Below are 26,836 nucleotides of genomic sequence, written 5' to 3' on the forward strand. Positions count from 1 at the left end.
TATCATAGACTCCACCCACCCATTTAATCTCCTCCCACAGCCCATGTACACTCTCCCCTATCATGGACTCTCCCCACCCATTTAATCTCCTCCCACAGCCCATGTACACTCTCCCCTATCATGGACTCTCCCCACCCATTTAATCTCCTCCTACACCCCATGTACACTCTCCCCTATCATGGACTCTCCCCACCCATTTAATCTCCTCCTACACCCCATGTACACTCTCCCCTATCATGGACTCTCCCCACCCATTTAATCTCCTCCTCCCCACCCATTTAATCTCCTCCTACACCCCATGTACACTCTCCCCTATCATGGACTCTCCCCCACCCATTTAATCTCCTCCTACACCCCATGTACACTCTCCCCTATCATGGACTCTCCCCACCCATTTAATCTCCTCCTACACCCCATGTACACTCTCCCCTATCATGGACTCTCCCCACCCATTTAATCTCCTCCCACAGCCCATGTACACTCTCCCCTATCATGGACTCTCCCCACCCATTTAATCTCCTCCTACACCCCATGTACACTCTCCCCTATCATGGACTCTCCCCACCCATTTAATCTCCTCCTACACCCCATGTACACTCTCCCCTATAATGGACTCTCCCCACCCATTTAATCTCCTCCCACAGCCCATGTACACTCTCCCCTATCATGGACTCTACCCACCCATTTAATCTCCTCCCACAGCCCATGTACACTCTCCCCTATCATAGACTCTACCCCCCCCATTTAATCTCCCCCCACAGCCCATGTACACTCTCCCCTATCATGGACTCTCCCCACCCATTTAATCTCCCCCCACAGCCCATGTACACTCTCCCCTATCATGGACTCTACTCACCCATTTAATCTCCACCCACAGTCCATGCACACATCTAGATCTTTCTTGGGATGCCTGATGGGGCAGTGTAGAGTGTATGATTGACCTTGTGGACATGTGGAGGCTATTTCATTCTCCAATTCCTGACCATGATTTTGCATATGATTTAAAAATGTAAATACAGAAAACTGTTTTGGGAATTGCATTTAATGATTCGAGGATCCAGCATCACAGTTACACAAACCACATCACGGGTTACAGTAAAACCTTCTCACAGAGAAGAATGGAAGAAAAATCTTATTAACAATAATAACCCACTAACACAATATTTACAGCACAGAGCCCCGGTGCAGCACAGACCACAGACAGCGATCCAACATCAAGATCAGTCCACACACCTCCCCTGGGTAACACACTGTTCATCCACACACCTCCCCTGGGTAACACACTGTTCATCTCCCCTGGGTAACACACTGTTCATCTCCCCTGGGTAACACAATGTTCACCCACACACCTCCCCTGGGTAACACAATGTTCACCCACACACCTCCCCTGGGTAACACACTGTTCATCCACACACCTCCCCTGGGTAACACACTGTTCATCCACACACCTCCCCTGGGTAACACACTGTTCATCTCCCCTGGGTAACACACTGTTCATCCACACACCTCCCCTGGGTAACACACTGTTCATCTCCCCTGGGTAACACACTGTTCATCCACACACCTCCCCTGGGTAACACACTGTTCATCTCCCCTGGGTAACACACTGTTCATCCACACACCTCCCCTGGGTAACACACTGTTCATCTCCCCTGGGTAACACACTGTTCATCTCCCCTGGGTAACACACTGTTCATCCACACACCTCCCCTGGGTAACACACTGTTCATCTCCCCTGGGTAACACACTGTTCATCCACACACCTCCCCTGGGTAACACACTGTTCATCCACACACCTCCCCTGGGTAACACACTGTTCATCCACACACCTCCCCTGGGTAACACACTGTTCATCCACACACCTCCCCTGGGTAACACACTGTTCATCCACACACCTCCCCTGGGTAACACACTGTTCATCCACACATCTCCCCTGGGTAACACACTCTTCATGTACACAGCTTCCAGAGTTCAGATTTATATACACTTCTCTGGTATGTCTGCTTGCTCGTTGGTGAAGGTGACCTGTAAAGGGCTGTCAACCTTGTCGTTGGCCACTTGTATCTTTGCCTGGGACGAGCTGTTGCTGACCGGGAGCCAACTCTCCCTGTTGAGCTGGTGCTGGGTTTGAGAGTGGTTGTTCAGGGCGTTCCGGGCTCCGTGTGACAGAGACCCCGGTGACACCTCGGCCAGCTCCAGCTTGTAGAGCAGGGTCTGTGAGGTGCTGCCGTCGGCCAGTTCCTTGGAGATGAAGGAGGGAGATTGACTGGAGAGGGCAGAGGAGCGGCGAGCAGCCAGGTGCTGGAAGCTGCTGTTGGAGTGGGCGTCTCGGCCCCCCAGCTTACAGAACAGACACTTGACCTTTTCCACCAGCTTGTTGAGGACGGCTTTGCGCAGCAAGATGTAGATCCAGGGGTCCAGGATGGGGTTGACCGATGCAATGCGGATCGCCATTAAGTCAGGGTTTGAGGCCTGGTCCTGGTTCACAACCGGGCGGTACAGCTGATTAATGAAGACCCTCACCTAAAGAGAAAGAGAGAGCGCACGTCAGCAAAGGCAACACGGAGCACGGGGAGGGGGACCGAACTTTATTGAAAGTACAATGGTTGGGTTGGGGGGGGTCACAATATTACTCAGTATGAGAGGATCTGAATATTGCTCGCAGTATGAGAGGGGGGGTTTCTGAAGATTACTCACAGTGCAAGGGTAGGGAGTCTAAAAATGAGTCTACGGCCTCGCTATTAATGGCCAGCAGCCCCCGCCCGTGCCCCCGGCCGCTGCAATTTTCCCGGAGCCAAAGCTCCGACGAAGGTCTCGCTCTGGGGAGATGGGAGGCTCATCAACATATTCAAATCGGGGTTCCATATCGCAAGGACCCCCAATGGAGCATGGGTTTCCCGCGGGTCGCCAGGGAAACCGAGGCGGGATTGGCCTGAATGTTTATTCGGGTGTTTAACTCTCTCATCACCGGCACTTCCTCGGTTCATTGTGAGCTACAGTTTGGTTCCAGTCCATGGCTTCAGATAGTGATTTGGAGTCTAGAGCTGGTAAGAGAGAAGATCCATTTTGGGCGCTGCCATTGCTGCAGTGTTCGGAACTGATGAACAGGAGGAGCGAGAGCAGCACCAGCGAGCTGAGGAGGGAGCTTCAGGTGGGCAGCAACGCAGGGCCCGTGCTCGCACATGGCCTTACCCGCCCAACAGGTTGTACAGGCAGAGGCTGTTCTCTCGACTTCTCTGAGGAGCAGTGTTTCAGGAGGCTCTGGATCACATGGTAGGTGGTCGCCGACCTCTGCAGCCTCCCTGAGGAACATTGACCAGCTGGACCTGGCGGCCAGGCCAGTGGCAGTTAAAGTCATCACCGCCCCGAATGTCTTTGCTTCCGGTTCCTTTCAGGCTGCGACAGCAGACATATCGATGGTGTCGGGGTCGGCTGCTCGCAAATCCATCAGGCAGGTGAGGGATGGATTATTTTCCAGGACCAACTGATATATAAGGTTTCGGTGTGACGAAGCTGGGTGCAGCCTTTGCTCTCTTAGCAGACATTACTCTTCGTTTGCACCTTCAGATTCTTTACTCTCAATCTCTAGACTTTCTCCTACATTGAAGCTGTGAACTGGGCCTTTGAATAGTCGAGGTGAAATCGCGTCATGCGCAATGGAGACACGAAACACGGAAGTAAAATGATGATGAGGCATCCTCGTTGAAATCACACATTCCTACGGTGTTGCACGTTCGTCACCCGCTATCGCCCCCCCACCCACCACTCTCTTCCCATGCCCACGTTAATATGGGGGCCATGGAATCACGCAGCACAGAAAGAGGCCATTCGGCCCATCTTGCCTGTGCGGGCTCTTTGAAAGAGCTATCCAATTAGTCCCACTCCACTGCTCTTTCCCCAGAGTCCTGCAAATTTTTTCCTTTCAAGTATTTCTCCAATTCCCTTTTGAAAGTTATTATTGAATCTGCTTCCACCGCCCTTTCAGGCAGCGCATTCCAGATCAGAACAACTCGCTGCGTAAAAAAAAATGTTTCCTCATCTCCCCTCTGGTTCTTTTCCCGATCACCTTAAATCTGTGTCCTCTGGTTACCGACCCTTCTGCCACTGGAAACAGTTTCTCCTTATTTACTCTATCAAAACGGTTCATGATTTTGAACACCTCTATCAAGTCTCCCCTTAACCTTCTCTGTTCTAAGGAGAACAATCCCAGCTTCTCCAGTCTCTCCACATAACTGAAGTCCCTCATCCCTGGAACCATTCTAGTAAATCTCCATTGCACCCTCTCTAAGGCCTTCACATCCTTCCTAAAGTGTGGTGCCCAGAATTGGACACAATTCTCCAGCTGAGGCCTAACCAGTGATTTATAAAGGTTTAGCATAACTTCCTTGTTTTTGTACTCTATGCCTCCATTAATAAAGCCCAGGGTCCCATATGCTTTTTTTAACAGCCTTCTCAACTTGTCCTGCCATCTTCAAAGATTTGTGTACGTGCACCCCCAGGTCTCTCTGTTCCTGCACCCCCTTTAAAATTGTACCATTTAGTTTATTTTGCCTCTCCTCATTCTTCCTACCAAAATGCATCACTTCACACTTCTCTGCGTTAAATTTCATCTGCCATGTGTCTGCCCATTTCACCAGTCTGTCTCTGTCCTCCTGAAGTCTGTTACTATCCTCCACATTGTTTACTACATTCCTGAGTTTCATGATATCTGCAAACTTTGAAATTATACCCTCTATACCCAAGTCCAGGTCATTAATATATATCAAAAAGAGCAGTGGTCCTAATACTGACCCCTGGGTTACACCACTGTATACTTCCCTCCAGTCTGAAACACAACTGTTCACCACTACTCTCTGCTTTCTGTCCTTTAGCCAATTTTATAGCCAGGCTGCCACTGTCCCTTTGATCCCATGGACTTTAATTTTGCTAACAAGTTTATTATGTGCTACTTTAGGAAGGATGTCAAGGCCTTTGAGAGGGTGCAGAAGAGATTTATTAGAATGGTTCCAGGGATGAGGGAATTTAGTTATGTGGAGAGACTGGAGAAGCTGAGGTTGTCCTTGCTGCACCTGATCCACCCAGTCTGTCCCGGCATCAGGTTTACTCAAGCAACAGCTCAGATATGCCCATTCAGGTAGGCGGTTTTACTGACACAGCAGATATTACGGAGCAGGAGGAGGCAAATTTGAGATCATCTGTCACTCCACAGAGGTGACATAAGCAAGAGCCCTCAGCTGAGGATTCCAAGACCAAGATCTCAGGGGTCTAGGCTGTTAAGCACTAAACTCACGAGTGTCAGCGCTGCGCCCTGTCTGAACTCACGAGCAGCTGCGCCCTGTCCGAACTCACGAGTGTCAGCGCTGCGCCCTGTCCGAACTCACGAGTGGCAGCGCTGCGCCCTGTCTGAACTCACGAGTGTCAGCGCTGCGCCTTGTCAGAACTCACGAGTGTCAGAGCTGTGCCCTGTCTGAACTCACGAGTGGCAGCGCTGCGCCCTGTCTGAACTCACGAGTGTCAGCGCTGCGCCCTGTCCGAACTCACGAGTGTCAGCGCTGCGCCTTGTCAGAACTCACGAGTGGCAGCGCTGCGCCCTGTCTGAACTCACGAGTGTCAGCGCTGCGCCCTGTCCGAACTCACGAGTGTCAGCGCTGCGCCTTGTCAGAACTCACGAGTGTCAGAGCTGTGCCCTGTCTGAACTCACGAGTGGCAGCGCTGCGCCCTGTCCGAACTCACGAGTGTCAGCGCTGCGCCTTGTCCGAACTCACGAGTGGCAGCGCTGCGCCCTGTCCGAACTCACGAGTGGCAGCGCTGCGCCTTGTCCGAACTCACGAGTGGCAGCGCTGCGCCCTGTCCGAACTCACGAGTGTCAGCGCTGCGCCCTGTCCGAACTCACGAGTGTCAGAGCTGCGCCCTGTCCGAACTCACGAGTGTCAGCGCTGCGCCCTGTCTGAACTCACGAGTGGCAGCGCTGCGCCCTGTCTGAACTCACGAGTGTCAGCGCTGCGCCCTGTCCGAACTAACGAGTGTCAGCGCTGCGCCTTGTCAGAACTCACGAGTGTCAGAGCTGTGCCCTGTCTGAACTCACGAGTGGCAGCGCTGCGCCCTGTCTGAACTCACGAGTGTCAGCGCTGCGCCTTGTCCGAACTCACGAGTGGCAGCGCTGCGCCCTGTCCGAACTCACGAGTGTCAGCGCTGCGCCCTGTCTGAACTCACGAGTGTCAGAGCTGTGCCCTGTCTGAACTCACGAGTGGCAGCGCTGCGCCCTGTCTGAACTCACGAGTGTCAGAGCTGTGCCCTGTCTGAACTCACGAGTGGCAGAGCTGTGCCCTGTCTGAACTCACGAGTGGCAGCGCTGCGCCCTGTCTGAACTCACGAGTGTCAGCGCTGCGCCCTGTCTGAACTCACGAGTGTCAGCGCTGCGCCTTGTCAGAACTCACGAGTGTCAGAGCTGCGCCCTGTCTGAACTCACGAGTGTCAGCGCTGCGCCCTGTCCGAACTCACGAGTGTCAGCGCTGCGCCTTGTCAGAACTCACGAGTGTCAGAGCTGTGCCCTGTCTGAACTCACGAGTGGCAGCGCTGCGCCCTGTCTGAACTCACGAGTGTCAGCGCTGCGCCCTGTCCGAACTCACGAGTGTCAGCGCTGCGCCTTGTCAGAACTCACGAGTGGCAGCGCTGCGCCCTGTCTGAACTCACGAGTGTCAGCGCTGCGCCCTGTCCGAACTCACGAGTGTCAGCGCTGCGCCTTGTCAGAACTCACGAGTGTCAGAGCTGTGCCCTGTCTGAACTCACGAGTGGCAGCGCTGCGCCCTGTCCGAACTCACGAGTGTCAGCGCTGCGCCCTGTCCGAACTCACGAGTGTCAGCGCTGCGCCCTGTCCGAACTCACGAGTGGCAGCGCTGCGCCCTGTCCGAACTCACGAGTGGCAGCGCTGCGCCTTGTCCGAACTCACGAGTGTCAGCGCTGCGCCTTGTCCGAACTCACGAGTGGCAGCGCTGCGCCCTGTCCGAACTCACGAGTGTCAGCGCTGCGCCTTGTCCGAACTCGCGAGTGTCAGCGCTGCGCCCTGTCCGAACTCGCGAGTGTCAGCGCTGCGCCCTGTCCGAACTCGCGAGTGTCAGCGCTGCGCCCTGTCCGAACTCGCGAGTGTCAGCGCTGCGCCCTGTCCGAACTCGCGAGTGTCAGCGCTGCGCCCTGTCCGAACTCACGAGTGTCAGCGCTGCGCCCTGTCCGAACTCACGAGTGTCAGCGCTGCGCCCTGTCCGAACTCACGAGTGTCAGCGCTGCGCCCTGTCCGAACTCACGAGTGTCAGCGCTGCGCCTTGTCTGAACTCACGAGTGTCAGCGCTGCGCCCTGTCTGAACTCACGAGTGTCAGCCTGACAATGATTGGATCAAGTTACACATTGCTGGCAAAGTGTTGAGTGATTATTGTCCACCCACTTGCTGACGTCGTCATTATAAATCCTCTTAATTCTACCAGGCGTTGTCACTAAACGCAGCCGTCCGAGGGGAGGGGCTCTGAATATTACTCTATGTACGAGGGGAGGGGCTCTGAATATTACTCTATGTACGAGGGGAGGGGCTCTGAATATTACTCTATGTACGAGGGGAGGGGCTCTGAATATTACTCTATGTACGAGGGGAGGGGCTCTGAATATTACTCTATGTACGAGGGGAGGGGCTCTGAATATTACTCTATGTACGAGGGGAGGGGCTCTGAATATTACTCTATGTACGAGGGGAGGGGCTCTGAATATTACTCTATGTACGAGGGGAGGGGCTCTGAATATTACTCTATATACGAGGGGAGGGGCTCTGAATATTACTCTGTGTACGAGAGGAGGGGCTCTGAATATTACTCTATATACGAGGGGAGGGGCTCTGAATATTACTCTATATATGAGGGGAGGGGCTCTGAATATTACTCTATGTACGAGGGGAGGGGCTCTGAATATTACTCTATGTACGAGGGGAGGGGCTCTGAATATTACTCTATGTACAAGGGGAGGGGCTCTGAATATTACTCTATGTACGAGGGGAGGGGCTCTGAATATTACTCTATGTACGAGGGGAGGGGCTCTGAATATTACTCTATGTACGAGGGGAGGGGCTCTGAATATTACTCTATGTACAAGGGGAGGGGCTCTGAATATTACTCTATGTACGAGGGGAGAGGCTCTGAATATTACTCTATGTACGAGGGGAGGGGCTCTGAATATTACTCTATGTACGAGGGGAGGGGCTCTGAATATTACTCTATGTACGAGGGGAGGGCCTGTTCAGTGTGCCTCACTGAATGAAGTCCCCACTATCAACATTTCCTAGCAGACCAACACATTCAGGAGGTCCCCGAGACCCAAACTGGCCTCCCCCATGGGGCCTGGACAGAGTGGGCGACAGAGTCTCCACACCCCAGGCTGGTGGATCAACAGCTGATTGTTGCCTTAGAAAAGGGCCTTTGATGGAGTTTGAGTGCATCTGGTGTGAGAGTCTGATCAGGGGGACGTCACCCTACGGCTCTGTACCAAGTCACAGCCACCAGGTGGCGACATTAACCCACCACCCGTGGCCGACGGAGTCCCAGTCGGTGTAAAGTTTCGAGAGGCTGGGACACGGCCTCCTTCCTTGCTGCAACCTCGTCCTCACCAATCCACCTGTCGCAGTAGCATCTGTCCACGACAGTATTGGTAGCAGCAACCACCGCACAGTCCTTATGGAGACCGACATCCAGTATTGAATGAACAGAAATGTTAGGAAGACCATTGTCTTCGTTCCCCGCTACAAACTCCAATCCCCGGCCACCGACTCCATCCCTCCCCCTGGCCACTGTGAGGCTGAACCAGACTGTTTGCAACCTCGGCATCCTATCTGATCCTGTAAGGAATCTTACAACACCAGGTATATAGTCCAACAATTTTATTTTAGAATCACAAGCTTTCGGAGATTATCCCCTTCGTCAGGTGAGTCACTCACCTGACGAAGGGGATAATCTCCGAAAGCTTATGATTTTAAAATAAAATTGTTGGACTATATACCTGGTGTTGTAAGATTCCTTACATTTGTCCACCCCAGTCCATCACCGGCATCCCCACATCATATCTGATCCTGAGCTGAGATTCCGACCCCATATCCCGAAGACCACCGCCATAACAGCGCCCGTCTCCGCCCCTGCCTCAACTCATCGGCTGCTGAAACCTCATCCGTGCCTTTGTCACCTCAAGACTTGACGATTCCAATGCTCTCCCGGCCTCCCACCTTCCACCCTCCATAAATTTCAGGTCATCCAAAACCCTGTGCCCGTACCCTAACTTGCACCAAGTCCCGTTCACCCATCACCCCCTGTGCTCGCTGACCTACATTGGCTCCCGGCCCGGAAACACCTTGAATTTAAAATTCTCATCCTTGTCTTCAAATCCCTCCATGGCCTCGCCCCTCCCTATCTCTGTAACCTCCTCCAGCCCTACAACCCTCAAGATCTCTGCGCTCCTCCAATTCTGGCCTCTTGCACATCCCCGATTTTCATCATTCCACCATTGGCGGCCGTGCCTTCAGCTGCCTAGGCCCTAACTTTTGGAATTCCCTCCCTAAACCTCTTCGCCTTTCTGTCTGCTCCTTTAAGACGCTCCTTAAAACCTACCTCTTTGACCAAGCTTTTGGTCACCTGTCCTAATATCTCATTATGTGGCTCGGTGTCAAATTTTGTTTGATAATCGCTCCTGTGAAGCGCCTTGGGACGTTTTACTAAAGACGCTATATAAATGCAAGTTGTTGTTGTCATTGTAGAGACTAAGTCTCGTCTTCACACTGAGGACACCCTCCAACGTGTTGTGTGGCACTACCTCCATGCTAAATGGGATAGATTCAGAACAGATCTAACAGTCAAGACTGGGTATCCGTGACGTGCTGTGGGCCATCAGCAGCAGCAGAATTGTATTCCAGCACAATCTGTAACCTCAAGGCCCGGCATATTCCTCACTCTACCATTACCAACAAGCCAGATGACCAACCCTGGTTCAATGAGGAGTGTCGAAGAGCATGCCAGGAGCAGCACCAGGCGTACCTAAAAATGAGGTGCCAACCTGGTGAAGATACAACACAGGACTATGTGCATGCTAAACAGCGGAAGCAAGCAACATGCTATAGACAGAACGAAACGATCCCATAACCAACCAACTTCAGCTAGATTGTGGTTATTGGAAGCCAATCATCTCAGTCCCAGGACATTGCTGCAGGAGTTCCTCAGGGCAGTGTCATAGAGTCATAGAGTTATACAGCACGAATAGAGGCCCTTCGGCCCATCGTGTCCGCGCCGGCCATCAGCCCTGTCTACTCTAATCCCATATTCCAGCATTTGGTCCGTAGCCTTGTATGCTATGGCATTTCAAGTGCTCATCCAAATGCTTCTTGAATGTTGTGAGGGTTCCTGCCTCCACAACCCTTTCAGGCAGTGAGTTCCAGACTCCAACCACCCTCTGGGTGAAAAAGTTCTTTCTCAAATCCCCTCTAAACCTCCCGCCTTTTACCTTGAATCTATGTCCCCTTGTTATAGAACCCTCAACGAAGGGAAAAAGCTCCTTAGTATCCATCCTATCTGTGCCCCTCATAATTTTGTACACCTCAATCATGTCCCCCCTCAGCCTCCTCTGCTCCTAGGCCCAACCATCTTCAGCTGCTTCATCAATGACCTTCCCTCCATCATAAGGTCAGAAATGGGGATGTTCACTGATGATTGCACAGTGTTCAGTTCCATTTGCAACCCTCAGATAATGAACAGTCCGAGCCCGCATGCAGCAAGACCTGGACAACATCCAGGCTTGGGCTCATAAGTGGCAAGTAACATTCGCGCCAGGCAACAATAACAATTTGCTTTTATATAGCGCCTTTAATGTAGTAAAACGTCCCAAGGTGCTTCACAGGAGCGATTATCAAACAAAATTTGACACCAAGCCACATTGGGAGAAATTAGGTCAGGTGACCAAAAGCTTGGTCAAAGAGGTAGGTTTTAAGGAGCGTCTTAAAGGAGGAGAGGGAGGGGGAGAGGTTTAGGGAGGGAATACCAGAGCTTAGGGTCTAGACAGCTGAAGGCACGGCCGCCAATGGTGGAGCGATTAAAATCAGAGATGTGCAAGAGGCCAGAATTGGAGGAACACAGAGATCTCAGAGGGTTATAGGGCTGGAAGAGATTACATAGATGGGAAGAGGTATGGAGTGATTTGAAAACAAGGATAAGAATTTTAAAATTAAGGTGTTGCTGGATTGAGGGGCAATGTAGGTCAGCGGGCACAGGGGTGATGGGTGAACGGGTCTTGATGCGAGTTAGGATAAGTGCCAGGCAATGACCATCTCCAACAAGAGTGTCTAACCCTCTCCCCTTGACATTCAACGGCATTACCATCGCCGAATCCCCCACCATCAACATCCTGGGGATCACCATTGACCAGAAACTTAACTGGACCAGCCATATAAATACTGTGGCTACAAGAGCAGGTCAGAGGCTGGGTATTCTGTGGCGAGTGACTCACCTCCTGACTCCCCAAAGCCTTTCCACCATCTACAAGGCACAAGTCAGGAGTGTGATGGAATACTCTCCACTTGTCTGGATGAGTGCAGCTCCAACAACACTCAAGAAGCTCGACACCATCCAAGATAAAGCAGCCCGCTTGATTGGCACCCCGTCCACCACCCTAAACATTCACTCTCTTCACCACCGGCGCACTGTGGCTGCAGTGTGCACCATCCACAGGATGCACTGCAGCAACTCGCCAAGGCTTCTTCGACAGCACCTCCCAAACCCACGACCTCTACCACCTAGAAGGACAAGAGCAGCAGGGACATGGGAACAACACCACCTGCACGTTCCCCTCCAGGTCACACACCATCCCGACTTGGAAATATATCGCTTCATGTTGAGGCTGAGTAAGCAATAGTAATGTAATCTCTCTGGGTATGAATATGTCACACATGTTAGACAAATATTAACATCAGCCCCTCCCACACTTTTCTCGAAGTTTATCTACAGTGTAAGGACTGAGCCTGGGGGTTTGTGTACAATAAGGACTGAGCCTGGGGGTTTGTGTACAGTAAGGACTGAGCCTGGGGGGTTTGTGTACAGTAAGGACTGAGCCTGGGGGTTTGTGTACAATAAGGACTGAGCCTGGGGGTTTGTGTACAGTAAGGACTGAGCCTGGGGGGTTGTGTACAGTAAGGACTGAGACTGGGGGTTTGTGTACGGTAAGGACTGAGACTGGGGGTTTGTGTACAGTAAGGACTGAGCCTGGGGGTTTGTGTACGGTAAGGACTGAGCCTGGGGGTTTGTGTACAGTAAGGACTGAGCCTGGGGGTTTGTGTACAGTAAGGACTGAGACTGGGGGTTTGTGTACAGTAAGGACTGAGACTGGGGGTTTGTGTACAGTAAGGACGGAGACTGGGGGTTTGTGTACAGTAAGGACTGAGCCTGGGGGTTTGTGTACAGTAAGGACTGAGACTGGGGGTTTGTGTACAGTAAGGACTGAGCCTGGGGGTTTGTGTACAGTAAGGACTGAAACTGGGGGTTTGTGTACAGTAAGGACTGAGACTGGGGGTTTGTGTACAGTAAGGACTGAGCCTGGGGGTTTGTGTACAGTAAGGACTGAGACTGGGGGTTTGTGTACAGTAAGGACTGAGCCTGGGGGTTTGTGTACAGTAAGGACTGAGCCTGGGGGTTTGTGTACAGTAAGGACTGAGCCTGGGGGTTTGTGTACAGTAAGGACTGAGCCTGGGGGTTTGTGTACAGTAAGGACTGAGCCTGGGGGTTTGTGTACAGTAAGGACTGAGCCTGGGGGTTTGTGTACAGTAAGGACTGAGACTGGGGGTTTGTGTACAGTAAGGACTGAGACTGGGGGTTTGTGTACAGTAAGGACTGAGACTGGGGGTTTGTGTACAGTAAGGACTGAGCCTGGGGGTTTGTGTACAGTAAGGACTGAGCCTGGGGGTTTGTGTACAGTAAGGACTGAGCCTGGGGGTTTGTGTACAGTAAGGACTGAGCCTGGGGGTTTGTGTACAGTAAGGACTGAGCCTGGGGGTTTGTGTACAGTAAGGACTGAGCCTGGGGGTTTGTGTACAGTAAGGACTGAGCCTGGGGGTTTGTGTACAGTAAGGACTGAGCCTGGGGTTTGTGTACAGTAAGGACTGAGCCTGGGGGTTTGTGTACAGTAAGGACTGAGCCTGGGGGTTTGTGTACGGTAAGGACTGAGCCTGGGGGTTTGCGTACGGTAAGGACTGGGACTGAGACTGGGGGTTTGTGTACAGTAGGGACTGAGACTGGGGGTTTGTGTACAGTAAGGACTGAGCCTGGGGGTTTGTGTACAGTAAGGACTGAGACTGGGGGTTTGTGTACAGTAAGGACTGAGCCTGGGGGTTTGTGTACAGTAAGGACTGAGCCTGGGGTTCGTGTACAGTAAGGACTGAGCCTGGGGTTTGTGTACAGTAAGGACTGAGCCTGGGGGTTTGTGTACAGTAAGGACTGAGCCTGGGGGTTTGTGTACAGTAAGGACTGAGCCTGGGGGTTTGTGTACAGTAAGGACTGAGCCTGGGGGTTTGTGTACAGTAAGGACTGAGCCTGGGGGTTTGTGTACAGTAAGGACTGAGCCTGGGCGGTTGTGTACAGTAAGGACTGAGCCTGGGGGTTTGTGTACAGTAAGGACTGAGCCTGGGGGTTTGTGTACAGTAAGGACTGAGCCTGGGGGTTTGTGTACAGTAAGGACTGAGCCTGGGGGTTTGTGTACAGTAAGGACTGAGCCTGGGGGTTTGTGTACAGTAAGGACTGAGCCTGGGGGTTTGTGTACAGTAAGGACTGAGACTGGGGGTTTGTGTACAGTAAGGACTGAGCCTGGGGGGTTTGTGTACAGTAAGGACTGAGCCTGGGGGTTTGTGTACAGTAAGGACTGAGCCTGGGGGTTTGTGTACAGTAAGGACTGAGACTGGGGGTTTGTGTACAGTAAGGACTGAGCCTGGGGGGTTGTGTACAGTAAGGACTGAGCCTGGGGGTTTGTGTACGGTAAGGACTGAGCCTGGGGGGTTGTGTACAGTAAGGACGGAGACTGGGGGTTTGTGTACAGTAAGGACTGAGCCTGGGGGTTTGTGTACGGTAAGGACTGAGCCTGGGGGTTTGTGTACAGTAAGGACTGAGCCTGGGGGTTTGTGTACAGTAAGGACTGAGCCTGGGGGTTTGTGTACAGTAAGGACTGAGCCTGGGGGTTTGTGTACAGTAAGGACTGAGCCTGGGGGTTTGTGTACGGTAAGGACTGAGACTTTGGCGAGAGTATTCCTTCTATCGCCTAATATTTCCTGGACTTTGAAGAGAGGGAGGGATTGTGATTGTAAAAGGAATTGATCATTCCTCCAGCCGAGACTCTACTGGTTTAAAAATGGATCTTTAATTTAACTTTTCTGACAGGACGTCACTCTGAGACACTCAGACCTTGCTGATAATCTCTGCCACAACCTGAGAACAGAACTGTACAGGATAGAACATGATCTCCCAAAACTGGAGAACTGGCAGTCAAAAGCATTTATAAAATGCAAAAAGCAGCCTCCGCACAAACGTTCCTCACAAACACTGCAGAGTTTAGTTTGCTGTTGAACGAACTGTCTCCTGTGCTCCCAGTCAGTGTCCTGCTGTTTAACTACATTGATCCTCAGTTATTTGAACAGCCTGATTTGGAGGTTTTTAACCATTCTGAATGACCCTGCCACCCGCTGAGTGGTGAGTCCAAGTAATGATCACTGCAACCTCCCCCCCCCCTGGGGGCTTCACCTGCTCCTCTCTGGGCAGGTCGCAGTCAGCCAACACCTGAAGCAATGGGATGGGAGCATGATCGGACTTTGCTGCGACTCCCCTCGCTGCCAGACATCCTGCTCCCGCTGCTCACTCTCCGGGGGAAAGCCTCGGTGAATCTGCGCTGCACTCCCTCCAAGGCCAATCTATCCTTCCTGAGGGGCGGTGCCCAGAACTGGACCCAGTATCTCCAGATGGGGTCTGACCAGACTGATGCTGCTACATTCTCGGGTTTGTCTCTTTATACAACGCCTGTTCTCTTAGACTTGAGTCAACAGGAAACGCCACCACCTCCTGCTTCCCTCCAAACTTACAAGGAATACAGAAATGACTCTGTTTTACACGTCGAATGTGACATTTTATCATTAAACCACATATTAACAAGAGAGTTTAAGTTTAAGACAATTGGCAAAAAAAAATCCAGGGGGGAGTTGAGGGGAATTTATTTTTTTACGCAGCGAGTTGTTCTGATCTGGAATTCGCTGCCTGAAAGGGCGGTGGGAGCAGATTCAATAATAACTTTCAAAAGGGAATTGGAGAAATACTTAAAAGGCAAATATTTGCAGGGCTCTGGGGAAAGAGCAGGGGGGAGTGGGACTGATTGACAGGAACATAAGAACAGGAGTAGACCATTCAGCACCTCAATAGCACTTTCAAAAAGCCAGCACGGGGACGATGGGCCAAACTGCCTCCTTCTGTGCCTTCTGATTTTATGTTATTGATGGGAGATCACGACCCATCCAATCCAATAATTAACATTTCTATGAGAAGACGGATTCGATTTGATAATCATAAAACCTTTCCCGACACTAAGGGGTTGAAGTTATGCTGTGTGCTATCAGCAAGGGGCTGTGTGAAATTCCTCTCCCCGCTACTTAATGAAGGAACATTAATGCCACAAGAAGGAATAACACCACATTTTAATCTTTGTGGGGAAATACTTCATTCCTGAGCACGTCACGGATACCAAGTCTCAAACTGTGCCCCAACTCCCAGCGACTTACCACCAGTGGGATGGAGCAGATGAGGACCACGGCCGAGGTGGCGATGAGCAGGATGACCATCTGGATCTCGGCCCCCGCCATGCGGCGGAAGCTTCTGCGTCGGCGCAGCTCGCCGAGCCTGGGGTCGTTGCCCAGTGAGGTCCTGCGGATGAATTGCCGGTGCATGCGGATCAGGGCCCCGCACACCAGGACGTTGCAGATGACGGTGATCAGGATGAGGAAGGAGCTGAAACCCGCGTACATGTAGGAGTAGGCGGCGTGCCGCGGCTCCTCTGTCTGCCAGTCGATGAAGCACCAGGTCTCGGGGAACTGCTTGACCGTCCTGCCCAGTCCGAAGCTGGGAAGCGCGCAGAAGAGGGTGTTGGACACGTAGATGGTGAAGAGGGTCAGGCCGGCCAGCTTCTTGTCCACGTAGTGGCTGTAGAAGTAGGCGTGGTTGATGGCCAGGTACCTCTCGATGGACATGGCGCAGATGATGCTGAGGCCCGAGGTCCCGAAGAAGAGGAGGACGAAGGAGTCGTACTCACAGAGTGCACTGTTACCTGGCCAGTTGCCCTTGACGTAGGTGACGATGGTGATGGGGCTGACCAGGCAGGTGCCCAACAGGTCAGTCACGGCCAGCCCACACACCAGCGTGTAGAAGGTCGTTTCCTTCTGCTCCTTGCGAGACTTGCAGAGGACCACGATGGCGATCAGGTTCCCCACCACCCCGAAGACAAACATGATGGTAGGGATGGTGGGGAAGGCAGATCCTCTGGTGAGACCAAGACTGCTGGTGTTGCCATGCTCAGTGGCATTGGTTAGATTCATTCTCCGAGCTCCTCTCACCTGAAATTCCTGGAGATCAACAACTCTCAATCTTACCCACCCCAAAAAAAAAACTAGTCTCCTGGGCTGGTGTGAAGGACGGTCGCTCCTCCAGTAGATTTTATAATTCCAGCTTTCTTTATAATTATCAATACCTCTCTGGATCGGTACAAGCGATCGCTGGACACACAGCTGGCTGCACAGCTGTCTTTCCCTGGCTGCAGCTGTCGGTTATTTTCTATTTCTAGATTCCAAGGCACAGTTGAAGAAAAAAATAGGAAATTAGTTGGAGCCGATGTCACCCTGCAGACCCTGCCCGATGAACAAGGGCTCGCTCACAGCCAGCGTTCCTTCATGTTGCTGGGACCTCTCCTCTTCCCCCCGTGTGCAGCAACTTTCAGTGGGTCTCAGGTGCAGGTCTGAGTTCCCAGTATTTCCAAATTCCGACCCCCGGCTCTGCCAAACTCCTTTATTTTTATATTGAAATAGACTTCACTTCCTTGTTGAGAGGTGTGTTGGTGAATTTCCCTCTGCACTCAATCGCCTGTGTGTGTCTCTCTCTCTCTCTCTCTCTCGGAGCACTGCTCCCACAGCTCTCTCCCTCCACTCTCACTCTCACTCACTGTCAGATCTACACCTCCTCCTCGATCCTCACTCCTCCAAACTCGGCCCCTCCGTTTCCATTGGCCAAGATAGCTCACTCGATCCATCCTGGGTCCTAGAGCCTGCTCTTTCCTGCTTCAGCTCGCGTTTCATTCTTTTCGTCTTTCAATTAATTAATTCACACTCACTTTGTTTCTTTTGTTTACTAGTTCAGTAAAGTGAATATTACATAACTTTATATATTCTTTTGTCTTCTTCGAGGTGGGGGATATTCGTGTTAGTGAAAGTGTCAGTGTGAAACACTCCCAGGGCAGGTACAGGGTTAGATACAGGGTAAAGCTCCCTCTACACTGTCCCATCAAACACTCCCAGGGCTGGTACAGCACGGGTTAGATACAGAGTAAAGCTCCCTCTACACTGTCCCATCAAACACTCCCAGGGCAGGTACAGCACGGGTTAGATACAGAGTAAAGCTCCCTCTACACTGTCCCATCAAACACTCCCAGGGCAGGTACAGCACGGGTTAGATACAGAGTAAAGCTCCCTCTACACTGTCCCATCAAACACTCCCAGGGCAGGTACAGCACGGGTTAGATACAGAGTAAAGCTCCCTCTACACTGTCCCATCAAACACTCCCAGGGCTGGTACAGCACGGGTTAGATACAGAGTAAAGCTCCCTCTACACTGTCCCATCAAACACTCCCAGGGCTGGTATAGGGTTAGATACAGAGTAAAGCTCCCTCTACACTGTCCCATCAAACACTCCCAGGGCAGGTACAGCACGGGTTAGATACAGAGTAAAGCTCCCTCCACACTGTCCCATCAAACACTCCCAGGGCAGGTACAGGGTTAGATACAGAGTAAAGCTCCCTCTACACCGTCCCATCAAACACTCCCAGGGCAGGTACAGGGTTAGATACAGAGTAAAGCTCCCTCTACACTGTCCCATCAAACACTCCCAGGGCAGGTACAGGGTTAGATACAGGGTAAAGCTCCCTCTACACCGTCCCATCAAACACTCCCAGGGCAGGTACAGGGTTAGATACAGAGTAAAGCTCCCTCCACACTGTCCCATCAAACACTCCCAGGGCAGGTACAGGGTTAGATACAGAGTAAAGCTCCCTCTACACCGTCCCATCAAACACTCCCAGGGCAGGTACAGGGTTAGATACAGAGTAAAGCTCCCTCTACACCGTCCCATCAAACACTCCCAGGGCTGGTATAGGGTTAGATACAGAGTAAAGCTCCCTCTACACTGTCCCATCAAACACTCCCAGGGCAGGTACAGCACGGGTTAGATACAGAGTAAAGCTCCCTCCACACTGTCCCATCAAACACTCCCAGGGCAGGTACAGGGTTAGATACAGAGTAAAGCTCCCTCTACACCGTCCCATCAAACACTCCCAGGGCAGGTACAGGGTTAGATACAGAGTAAAGCTCCCTCTACACTGTCCCATCAAACACTCCCAGGGCAGGTACAGGGTTAGATACAGGGTAAAGCTCCCTCTACACCGTCCCATCAAACACTCCCAGGGCAGGTACAGGGTTAGATACAGAGTAAAGCTCCCTCCACACTGTCCCATCAAACACTCCCAGGGCAGGTACAGGGTTAGATACAGAGTAAAGCTCCCTCTACACCGTCCCATCAAACACTCCCAGGGCAGGTACAGGGTTAGATACAGAGTAAAGCTCCCTCTACACCGTCCCATCAAACACTCCCAGGGCTGGTATAGGGTTAGATACAGAGTAAAGCTCCCTCTACACTGTCCCATCAAACACTCCCAGGGCAGGTACAGCACGGGTTAGATACAGAGTAAAGCTCCCTCTACACCGTCCCATCAAACACTCCCAGGGCAGGTACAGGGTTAGATACAGAGTAAAGCTCCCTCTACACTGTCCCATCAAACACTCCCAGGGCAGGTACAGCACGGGTTAGATACAGAGTAAAGCTCCCTCTACACTATCCCATCAAACACTCCCAGGGCAGGGGGAGCCACATGAGAGGAGCAGTCTGGTGAGGAGGGAGATTCGAGGGGGTAGAGGAGCAGTCTGATGAGGAGAGAGACTCAGTGGTCTACAATGGAGGGCTAAAAGTTGACTTATTTTACCAGAACCTCAAATATATTTCAGTTTGTGAGTCCAGTTTTTCCTGGAACGGGGACGTGCCCAGAACACCAAGAACTGTCTCTGGGGACTGTGTCCTGCAGAGAGAAAAAATATTCCCTGCATCAGTCTGGCTGCATTTCAAAGCATTTTCCCCAGTGTCTCACCCATTGCCTCGCTCAGTTTCCCAGGGCCTCCTCCTGTTGTGTGACCAGTGACAGGTGTGTTAGAGAGGGGGAAACTGCCTGAGTCAGCACTGCCTGTTAGTGTGTCAGGGGGTTAATGATTTCTAAATCACTGCTATTGCCTGTACATAAACGATATCACACACACTCACCGATATCACACATACTCACTGATATCACACACACTCACTGATATCACACACACTCACTGATATCACACACACACCGATATCACACACACATGCCAATATCACACACACACACTGATATCACACACACTCACCGATATCACACACACTCACTGATATCACACACACTCACTGATATCACACACACACTGATATCACACACACACCGATATCACACCCACCCACCGATATCACATGCACTCACTGATATCACACACACTTACGGATATCACACACACACTGATATCACACACACACCGATATCACACCCACCCACCGATATCACACACACTCACTGATATCACACACACTTACGGATATCACACACACACTGATATCACACACACACTGATATCACACACACACACCGATATAGAATCATAGAAGTTTACAACATGGAAACAGGCCCTTCGGCCCAACATGTCCATGTCGCCCAGTTTATACCACTAAGCTAGTCCCAATTGCCTGCACTTGGCCCATATCCCTCTATACCCATCTTACCCATGTAACTGTCCAAATGCTTTTTAAAAGACAAAATTTTACCCGCCTCTACTACTGCCTCTGGCAGCTCGTTCCAGACACTCACCACCCTTTGAGTGAAAAAATTGCCCCTCTGGACCCTTTTGTATCTCTCCCCTCTCACCTTAAATCTATGCCCCCTCGTTATAGACTCCCCTACCTTTGGGAAAAGATTTTGACTATCTACCTTATCTATGCCCCTCATTATTTTATAGACTTCTATCAGATCACCCCGAAACCTCCTACTCTCCAGGGAAAAAAGTCTCAGTCTATCCAACCTCTCCCTATAAGTCAAACCATCAAGTCCCGGTAGCATCCTAGTAAATCTTTTCTGCACTCTTTCTAGTTTAATAATATCCTTTCTATAATAGGGTGACCAGAACTGTACACAGTATTCCAAGTGTGGCCTTACTAATGTCTTGTACAACTTCAACAAGACATCCCAACTCCTGTATTCAATGTTCTGACCAATGAAACCAAGCATGCTGAATGCCTTCTTCACCACCCTATCCACCTGTGACTCCACTTTCAAGGAGCTATGAACCTGTACTCCTAGATCTCTTTGTTCTATAACTCTCCCCAACACCCTACCATTAACGGAGTAGGTCCTGGCCCGATTTGATCTACCAAAATGCATCACCTCACATTTATCTAAATTAAACTCCATCTGCCATTCATTGGCCCACTGGCCCAATTTATCAAGATCCCGTTGCAATCCTAGATAACCTTCTTCACTGTCCACAATGCCACCAATCTTGGTGTCATCTGCAAACTTACTAACCATGCCTCCTAAATTCTCATCCAAATCATTAATATAAATAACAAATAACAGCGGACCCAGCACCGATCCCTGAGGCACACCGCTGGTCACAGGCCTCCAGTTTGAAAAACAACCCTCTACAACCACCCTCTGTCTTCTGTCGTCAATCCAATTTTGTATCCAATTGGCTACCTCACCTTGGATCCCGTGAGATTTAACCTTATGTAACAACCTACCATGCGGTACCTTGTCAAAGGCTTTGCTGAAGTCCATGTCGACCACATCTACTGCACAGCCCTCATCTATCTTCTTGGTTACCCCTTCAAAAAACTCAATCAAATTCGTGAGACATGATTTTCCTCTCACAAAACCATGCTGACTGTTCCTAATCAGTCCCTGCCTCTCCAAATGCCTGTAGATCCTGTCCCTCAGAATACCCTCTAACAACTTACCCACTACAGATGTCAGGCTCACCGGTCTGTAGTTCCCAGGCTTTTCCCTGCCGCCCTTCTTAAACAAAGGCACAACATTTGCTACCCTCCAATCTTCAGGCACCTCACCTGTAGCGGTGGATGATTCAAATATCTCTGCTAGCGGACCCGCAATTTCCTCCCTAACCTCCCATAACGTCCTGGGATACATTTCATCAGGTCCCGGAGATTTATCTACCTTGATGCGCGTTAAGACTTCCAGCACCTCCCTCTCTGTAATATGTACACTCCTCAAGACATCACTATTTATTTCCCCAAGTTCCCTAACATCCATGCCTTTCTCAATCGTAAATAACGATGCGAAATAGTCATTTAGGATCTCACCCATCTCTAGTGGCTCCGCACACAGATGACCTTGTTGATCCTTAAGTGGCCCTACTCTCTCCCTAGTTACTCTTTTGCCCTTTATGTATTTGTAGAAGCTCTTTGGATTCACCTTTGCCTTATCTGCCAAAGCAATCTCATGTCCTCTTTTTGCCCTCCTGATTTCTCTCTTAACTCTACTCCGGCAATCTCTATACTCTTCAAGGGATCCACTTGATCCCAGCTGCCTATGCATGTCATATGCCTCCTTCTTCTTTCTGACTAGTGCCTCAATCTCCCGAGTCATCCAAGGTTCCCTACTTCTACCAGCCTTGTCCTTCACTTTATAAGGAATGTGCTTACCCTGAACCCTGGTTAACACACTTTTGAAGGCCTCCCACTTACCAGACGTCCCTTTGCCTGCCAACAGACTCTCCCAATCAACTTCTGAAAGTTCCTGTCCATTACTATCAAAATTGGCCTTTCCCCAATTTAGAATTTTAACTTCTGGGCCACACACACTCACGGATATCACACACTCACCGATATCACACACACACACACACCGATATCACTCACACTCACCGATATCACACACACACACTGATATCACTCACACTCACGGATATCACACACTCACCGATATCACACACACACACACACCGATATCACACACTCACCGATATCACACACACACACTGATATCACTCACACTCACTGATATCACACACTCACCGATATCACACACATTCACCGATATCACACACACACCGATATCACACACTCACCGATATCACACACACTCACCGATATCACACACTCACCGATATCACACACAGTCACTGATATCACACACTCACCGATATCACACACACTCACCGATATCACACACTCATCGATATCACACACACACCGATTTCACACGCTCACTGATATCACACACACTCACCGATATCACACACACCCACCGATATCACACACTCACCGATATCACACACACACCGATATCACACACTCACCAATATCACACCCACCCACCGATATCACACACACCCACCAATATCACACACTCACCGATATCACACACACTCACCAATATCACACACAATCACTGATATCACACACTCACCGATATCACACACACCAATATCACACACACACCGATATCACACACACTCACTGATATCACACACTCACCGATATCACACACACTCACTGATATCACACACTCACCGATATCACACACACTCACCGATATCACACACACTCACTGATATCACACAAACACCGATATCACACACACCCACCGATATCACACACACTCACCGATATCACACACACTCACCGATATCACACACACACCCCAATATCACACACACTCACCGATATCACACACACACCCCAATATCACACACACTCACCGATATCACACACACACCCCAATATCACACACACTCACCGATATCACACACTCACCGATATCACACACTCACCAATATCACACACACACCGATATCACACACACCCACCGATATCACACACTCACCGATATCACACACTCACCAATATCACACACACCCACTGATATCACACACTCACCGATATCACACACACACCAATATCACACACACACCGATATCACACACACTCACTGATATCACACACTCACCGATATCACACACACTCACCGATATCACACACTCACCGATATCACACACACTCACCGATATCACACACACACCAATATCACACACACACACCAATATCACACACTCACCGATATCACACACACTCACCGATATCACACACACTCACCGATATCACACACACACCAATATCACACACAATCACTGATATCACACACTCACCGATATCACACACACTCACGGATATCACACACACACCGATATCACACACCCACCGATATCACACACACACACCGATATCGCACACACTCACCAATATCACACACAATCACTGATATCACACACTCTCTGATATCACACACACTCACCGATATCACACACTCACTGATATCACACACACACACCAATATCACACACCCACCGATATCACACACACTCACTGATATCGCACACACTCACCAATATCACACACAATCACTGATATCACACACCGATATCACACACACACCGATATCACACACACTCACTGATATCACACACTCACCGATATCACACACCGATATCACACACACACCGATATCACACACACTCACTGATATCACACACTCACCGATATCACACACACACCAATATCACACACACACCGATATCACACACACTCACTGATATCACACACTCTCCGATATCACACACACTCACCGATATCACACACAAACCAATATCACACACACACCGATATCACACACACTCACTGATATCACACACTCACCGATATCACACACACTCACTGATATCACACACTCACCGATATCACACACACTCACCGATATCACACACACTCACTGATATCACACACTCACCGATATCACACACACTCACCGATATCACACACTCACCGATATCACACACACACACCGATATCACACACACCCACCGATATCACACACACACCGATATCACACACACTCACTGATATCACACACTCACCGATATCACACACACTCACTGATATCACACACTCACCGATATCACACACACTCACCGATATCACACACACTCACTGATATCACACACTCACCGATATCACACACACTCACCGATATCACACACTCACCGATATCACACACTCACCAATATCACACACACTCACTGATATCACACACTCACCGATATCACACACAATCACCGATATCACACACTCACCGATATCACCCACCCACCGATATCACACACACCCACCGATATCACACACTCACCGATATCACACACTCACCAATATCACACACACCCACTGATATCAGACACTCGCCGATATCACACACACTCACCGATATCACACACTTGCCGATATCACACACTTGCCGATATCACACACACTCACTGATATCACACACACTCACTGATATCACACACTCACCGATATCACACACACACCAATATCACACACTCACCGATATCACATACACACACCGATATCACACACACTCACCGATATCACACACACACCAATATCACACACTCACCGATATCACACACACACCAATATCACACACTCACCGATATCACATACACACCGATATCACACACACTCACCAATATCACACACTCACCGATATCACACACTCACTGATATCACACACACACCGATATCACATACACACCAACATCACATGCACACACACCGATATCACACACACATGCCTATATCCGAAAAATGGCAAATGAAATACTTTCCTTTATTAGCCGAGGCATAGAATATTGAAAGCAGGGAGGTTATGCTGGAACTGTATAAAACATTGGTTAGGGCACAGCTTGAGTACTGCGTACAGTTCTGGTCACCACATTACAGGAAAGATGTGATTGCTCTAGGGAGGGTACAGAGGAGATTTACGAGGATGTTGCCAGGGCTGGAGAATTTTAGCTATGAGGAAAGATTGGATAGGCTGGGGATGTTCTCTTTGGAACAAAGGAGGCTGAGGGGAGATTTAATTCAGGTGTATAAAATTATGAGGGGCCTAGATAGAGTGGATAGGAAGGACCTATTTCCCTTAGCAGAGGGGTCAATAATCAGGGGGCACAGATTTAAAGTAATTGGTAGAAGGATTAGAGGGGAGCCGAGGAAAATTTTTTTCACCCAGAGGGTGGTGGGGGTCTGGAACTCTGCCTGAAAGGGTGGTAGAGGCAGAAACCCTCAACTCATTTAAAAAATATCTGGATGTGCACCTGAAGAGCCGTAACCTACAGGGCTACGGACCAAGTGCTGAGATTAGGCTGGGTGGCTCATTTTCGGCCGGCGTGGACACGATGGGCTGAATGGCCTCCTTCTGTGCTATAAATTTTCTATGATTCTATGATATCACACACACCGATATCACAAACATACACACGCCAATATCATACACACACTGATATAACACGCACATGCACCGACATCACATGCGCACACACCAATATCAAACATATACACACACTGATATCACACATGTTCACACACAGATATCACACACGCACACACTGATATCACACACGCACCCCGATATCACACATGCACACACTGATATCGCACACATACACACACCGATATCACACACGCACACACAGATATCACACACATACACATACTGATATCACACACATACACAAACAGATATCACACATGCACACACCAATATCACACATATACACACACTGATATCACACATGCACACACCAATATCACACATATACACACCGATATCATACACACACCTATATCACACACACCAATATCACACGCACACACCGATATCACACACACCGATATCACATGAACACACCGATATCATACACACACCAATATCACACACACCGATATCACACGCATGCACTGATATCACACACACACTGATATAACACGCACACAGGTCGATATCACACATACACCGATATCACACACATACACACAGCAATATCATATACACACCGATATCACACACACTGATATCACACACATGCACACACAGATATCACACATGCACACACCGATATCACACACATACACACACCAATATCATACACACACCTATATCACACACACCGATATCACACACATACATGCACTGATATCACACATATACACACACCGATATCACACATGTACACACTGATATCAGACACGTACACGCACCGATATCACACACACACTGATATAACATGCACACAGACCGATATCAGACGTACACACATCGATATCACACGCGCACACATCGATATAACACACATGCACACATCGATATAACACACATGCACACATCGATATAACACACATGCACACATCGATATAACACACATGCACACATCGATATAACACACATGTACACATCGATATAACACACATACACACATCGATATCACACACATGTACACATCGATA

General features: G+C 50.0%; 1 protein-coding gene across 12 annotated transcripts; it reads right to left on the minus strand.

Moving 5' to 3' along the window:
* Nucleotides 1-1,024: 1,024 nt before the first annotated feature.
* LOC137320686 (prostaglandin E2 receptor EP4 subtype-like) lies at nucleotides 1,025-17,258 on the minus strand. Of its 12 annotated transcripts, none has more exons than XR_010962614.1 (3): nucleotides 15,819-17,258; nucleotides 1,706-2,523; nucleotides 1,025-1,672 (listed from the first exon to the last, which is right to left on the minus strand). XR_010962614.1 is itself a non-coding variant. In XM_067982369.1 (2 exons), the coding sequence occupies exons 1-2, from the start codon at nucleotides 16,626-16,628 to the stop codon at nucleotides 1,978-1,980; spliced, it is 1,356 nt and encodes a 451-aa protein (XP_067838470.1). In that variant the 5' UTR covers nucleotides 16,629-17,258; the 3' UTR covers nucleotides 1,025-1,977. The 12 variants fall into 12 exon arrangements, 1 of the variants encoding a protein (XP_067838470.1); XR_010962615.1 differs by having other exon boundaries at nucleotides 1,025-1,589; nucleotides 1,623-2,523; XR_010962616.1 differs by having other exon boundaries at nucleotides 1,025-1,473; nucleotides 1,507-2,523.
* Between the last annotated feature and the right edge of the window lie 9,578 nt (nucleotides 17,259-26,836).

The sequence above is a fragment of the Heptranchias perlo genome, chromosome 4 (genome assembly GCF_035084215.1).
Source record: "Heptranchias perlo isolate sHepPer1 chromosome 4, sHepPer1.hap1, whole genome shotgun sequence".
Taxonomy (NCBI): domain Eukaryota; kingdom Metazoa; phylum Chordata; class Chondrichthyes; order Hexanchiformes; family Hexanchidae; genus Heptranchias; species Heptranchias perlo.

Excerpts from the sequence above, each read along its gene's own strand:
- LOC137320686 (XM_067982369.1), bottom strand. The coding sequence starts at position 16,628 with ATGAATCTAACCAATGCCACTGAGCATGGCAACACCAGCAGTCTTGGT. Across the intron at positions 2,524-15,818 it reads TCTGCTCCATCCCACTGGTG|GTGAGGGTCTTCATTAATCA; the intron begins GTAAGTCGCTGG and ends CTTTCTCTTTAG.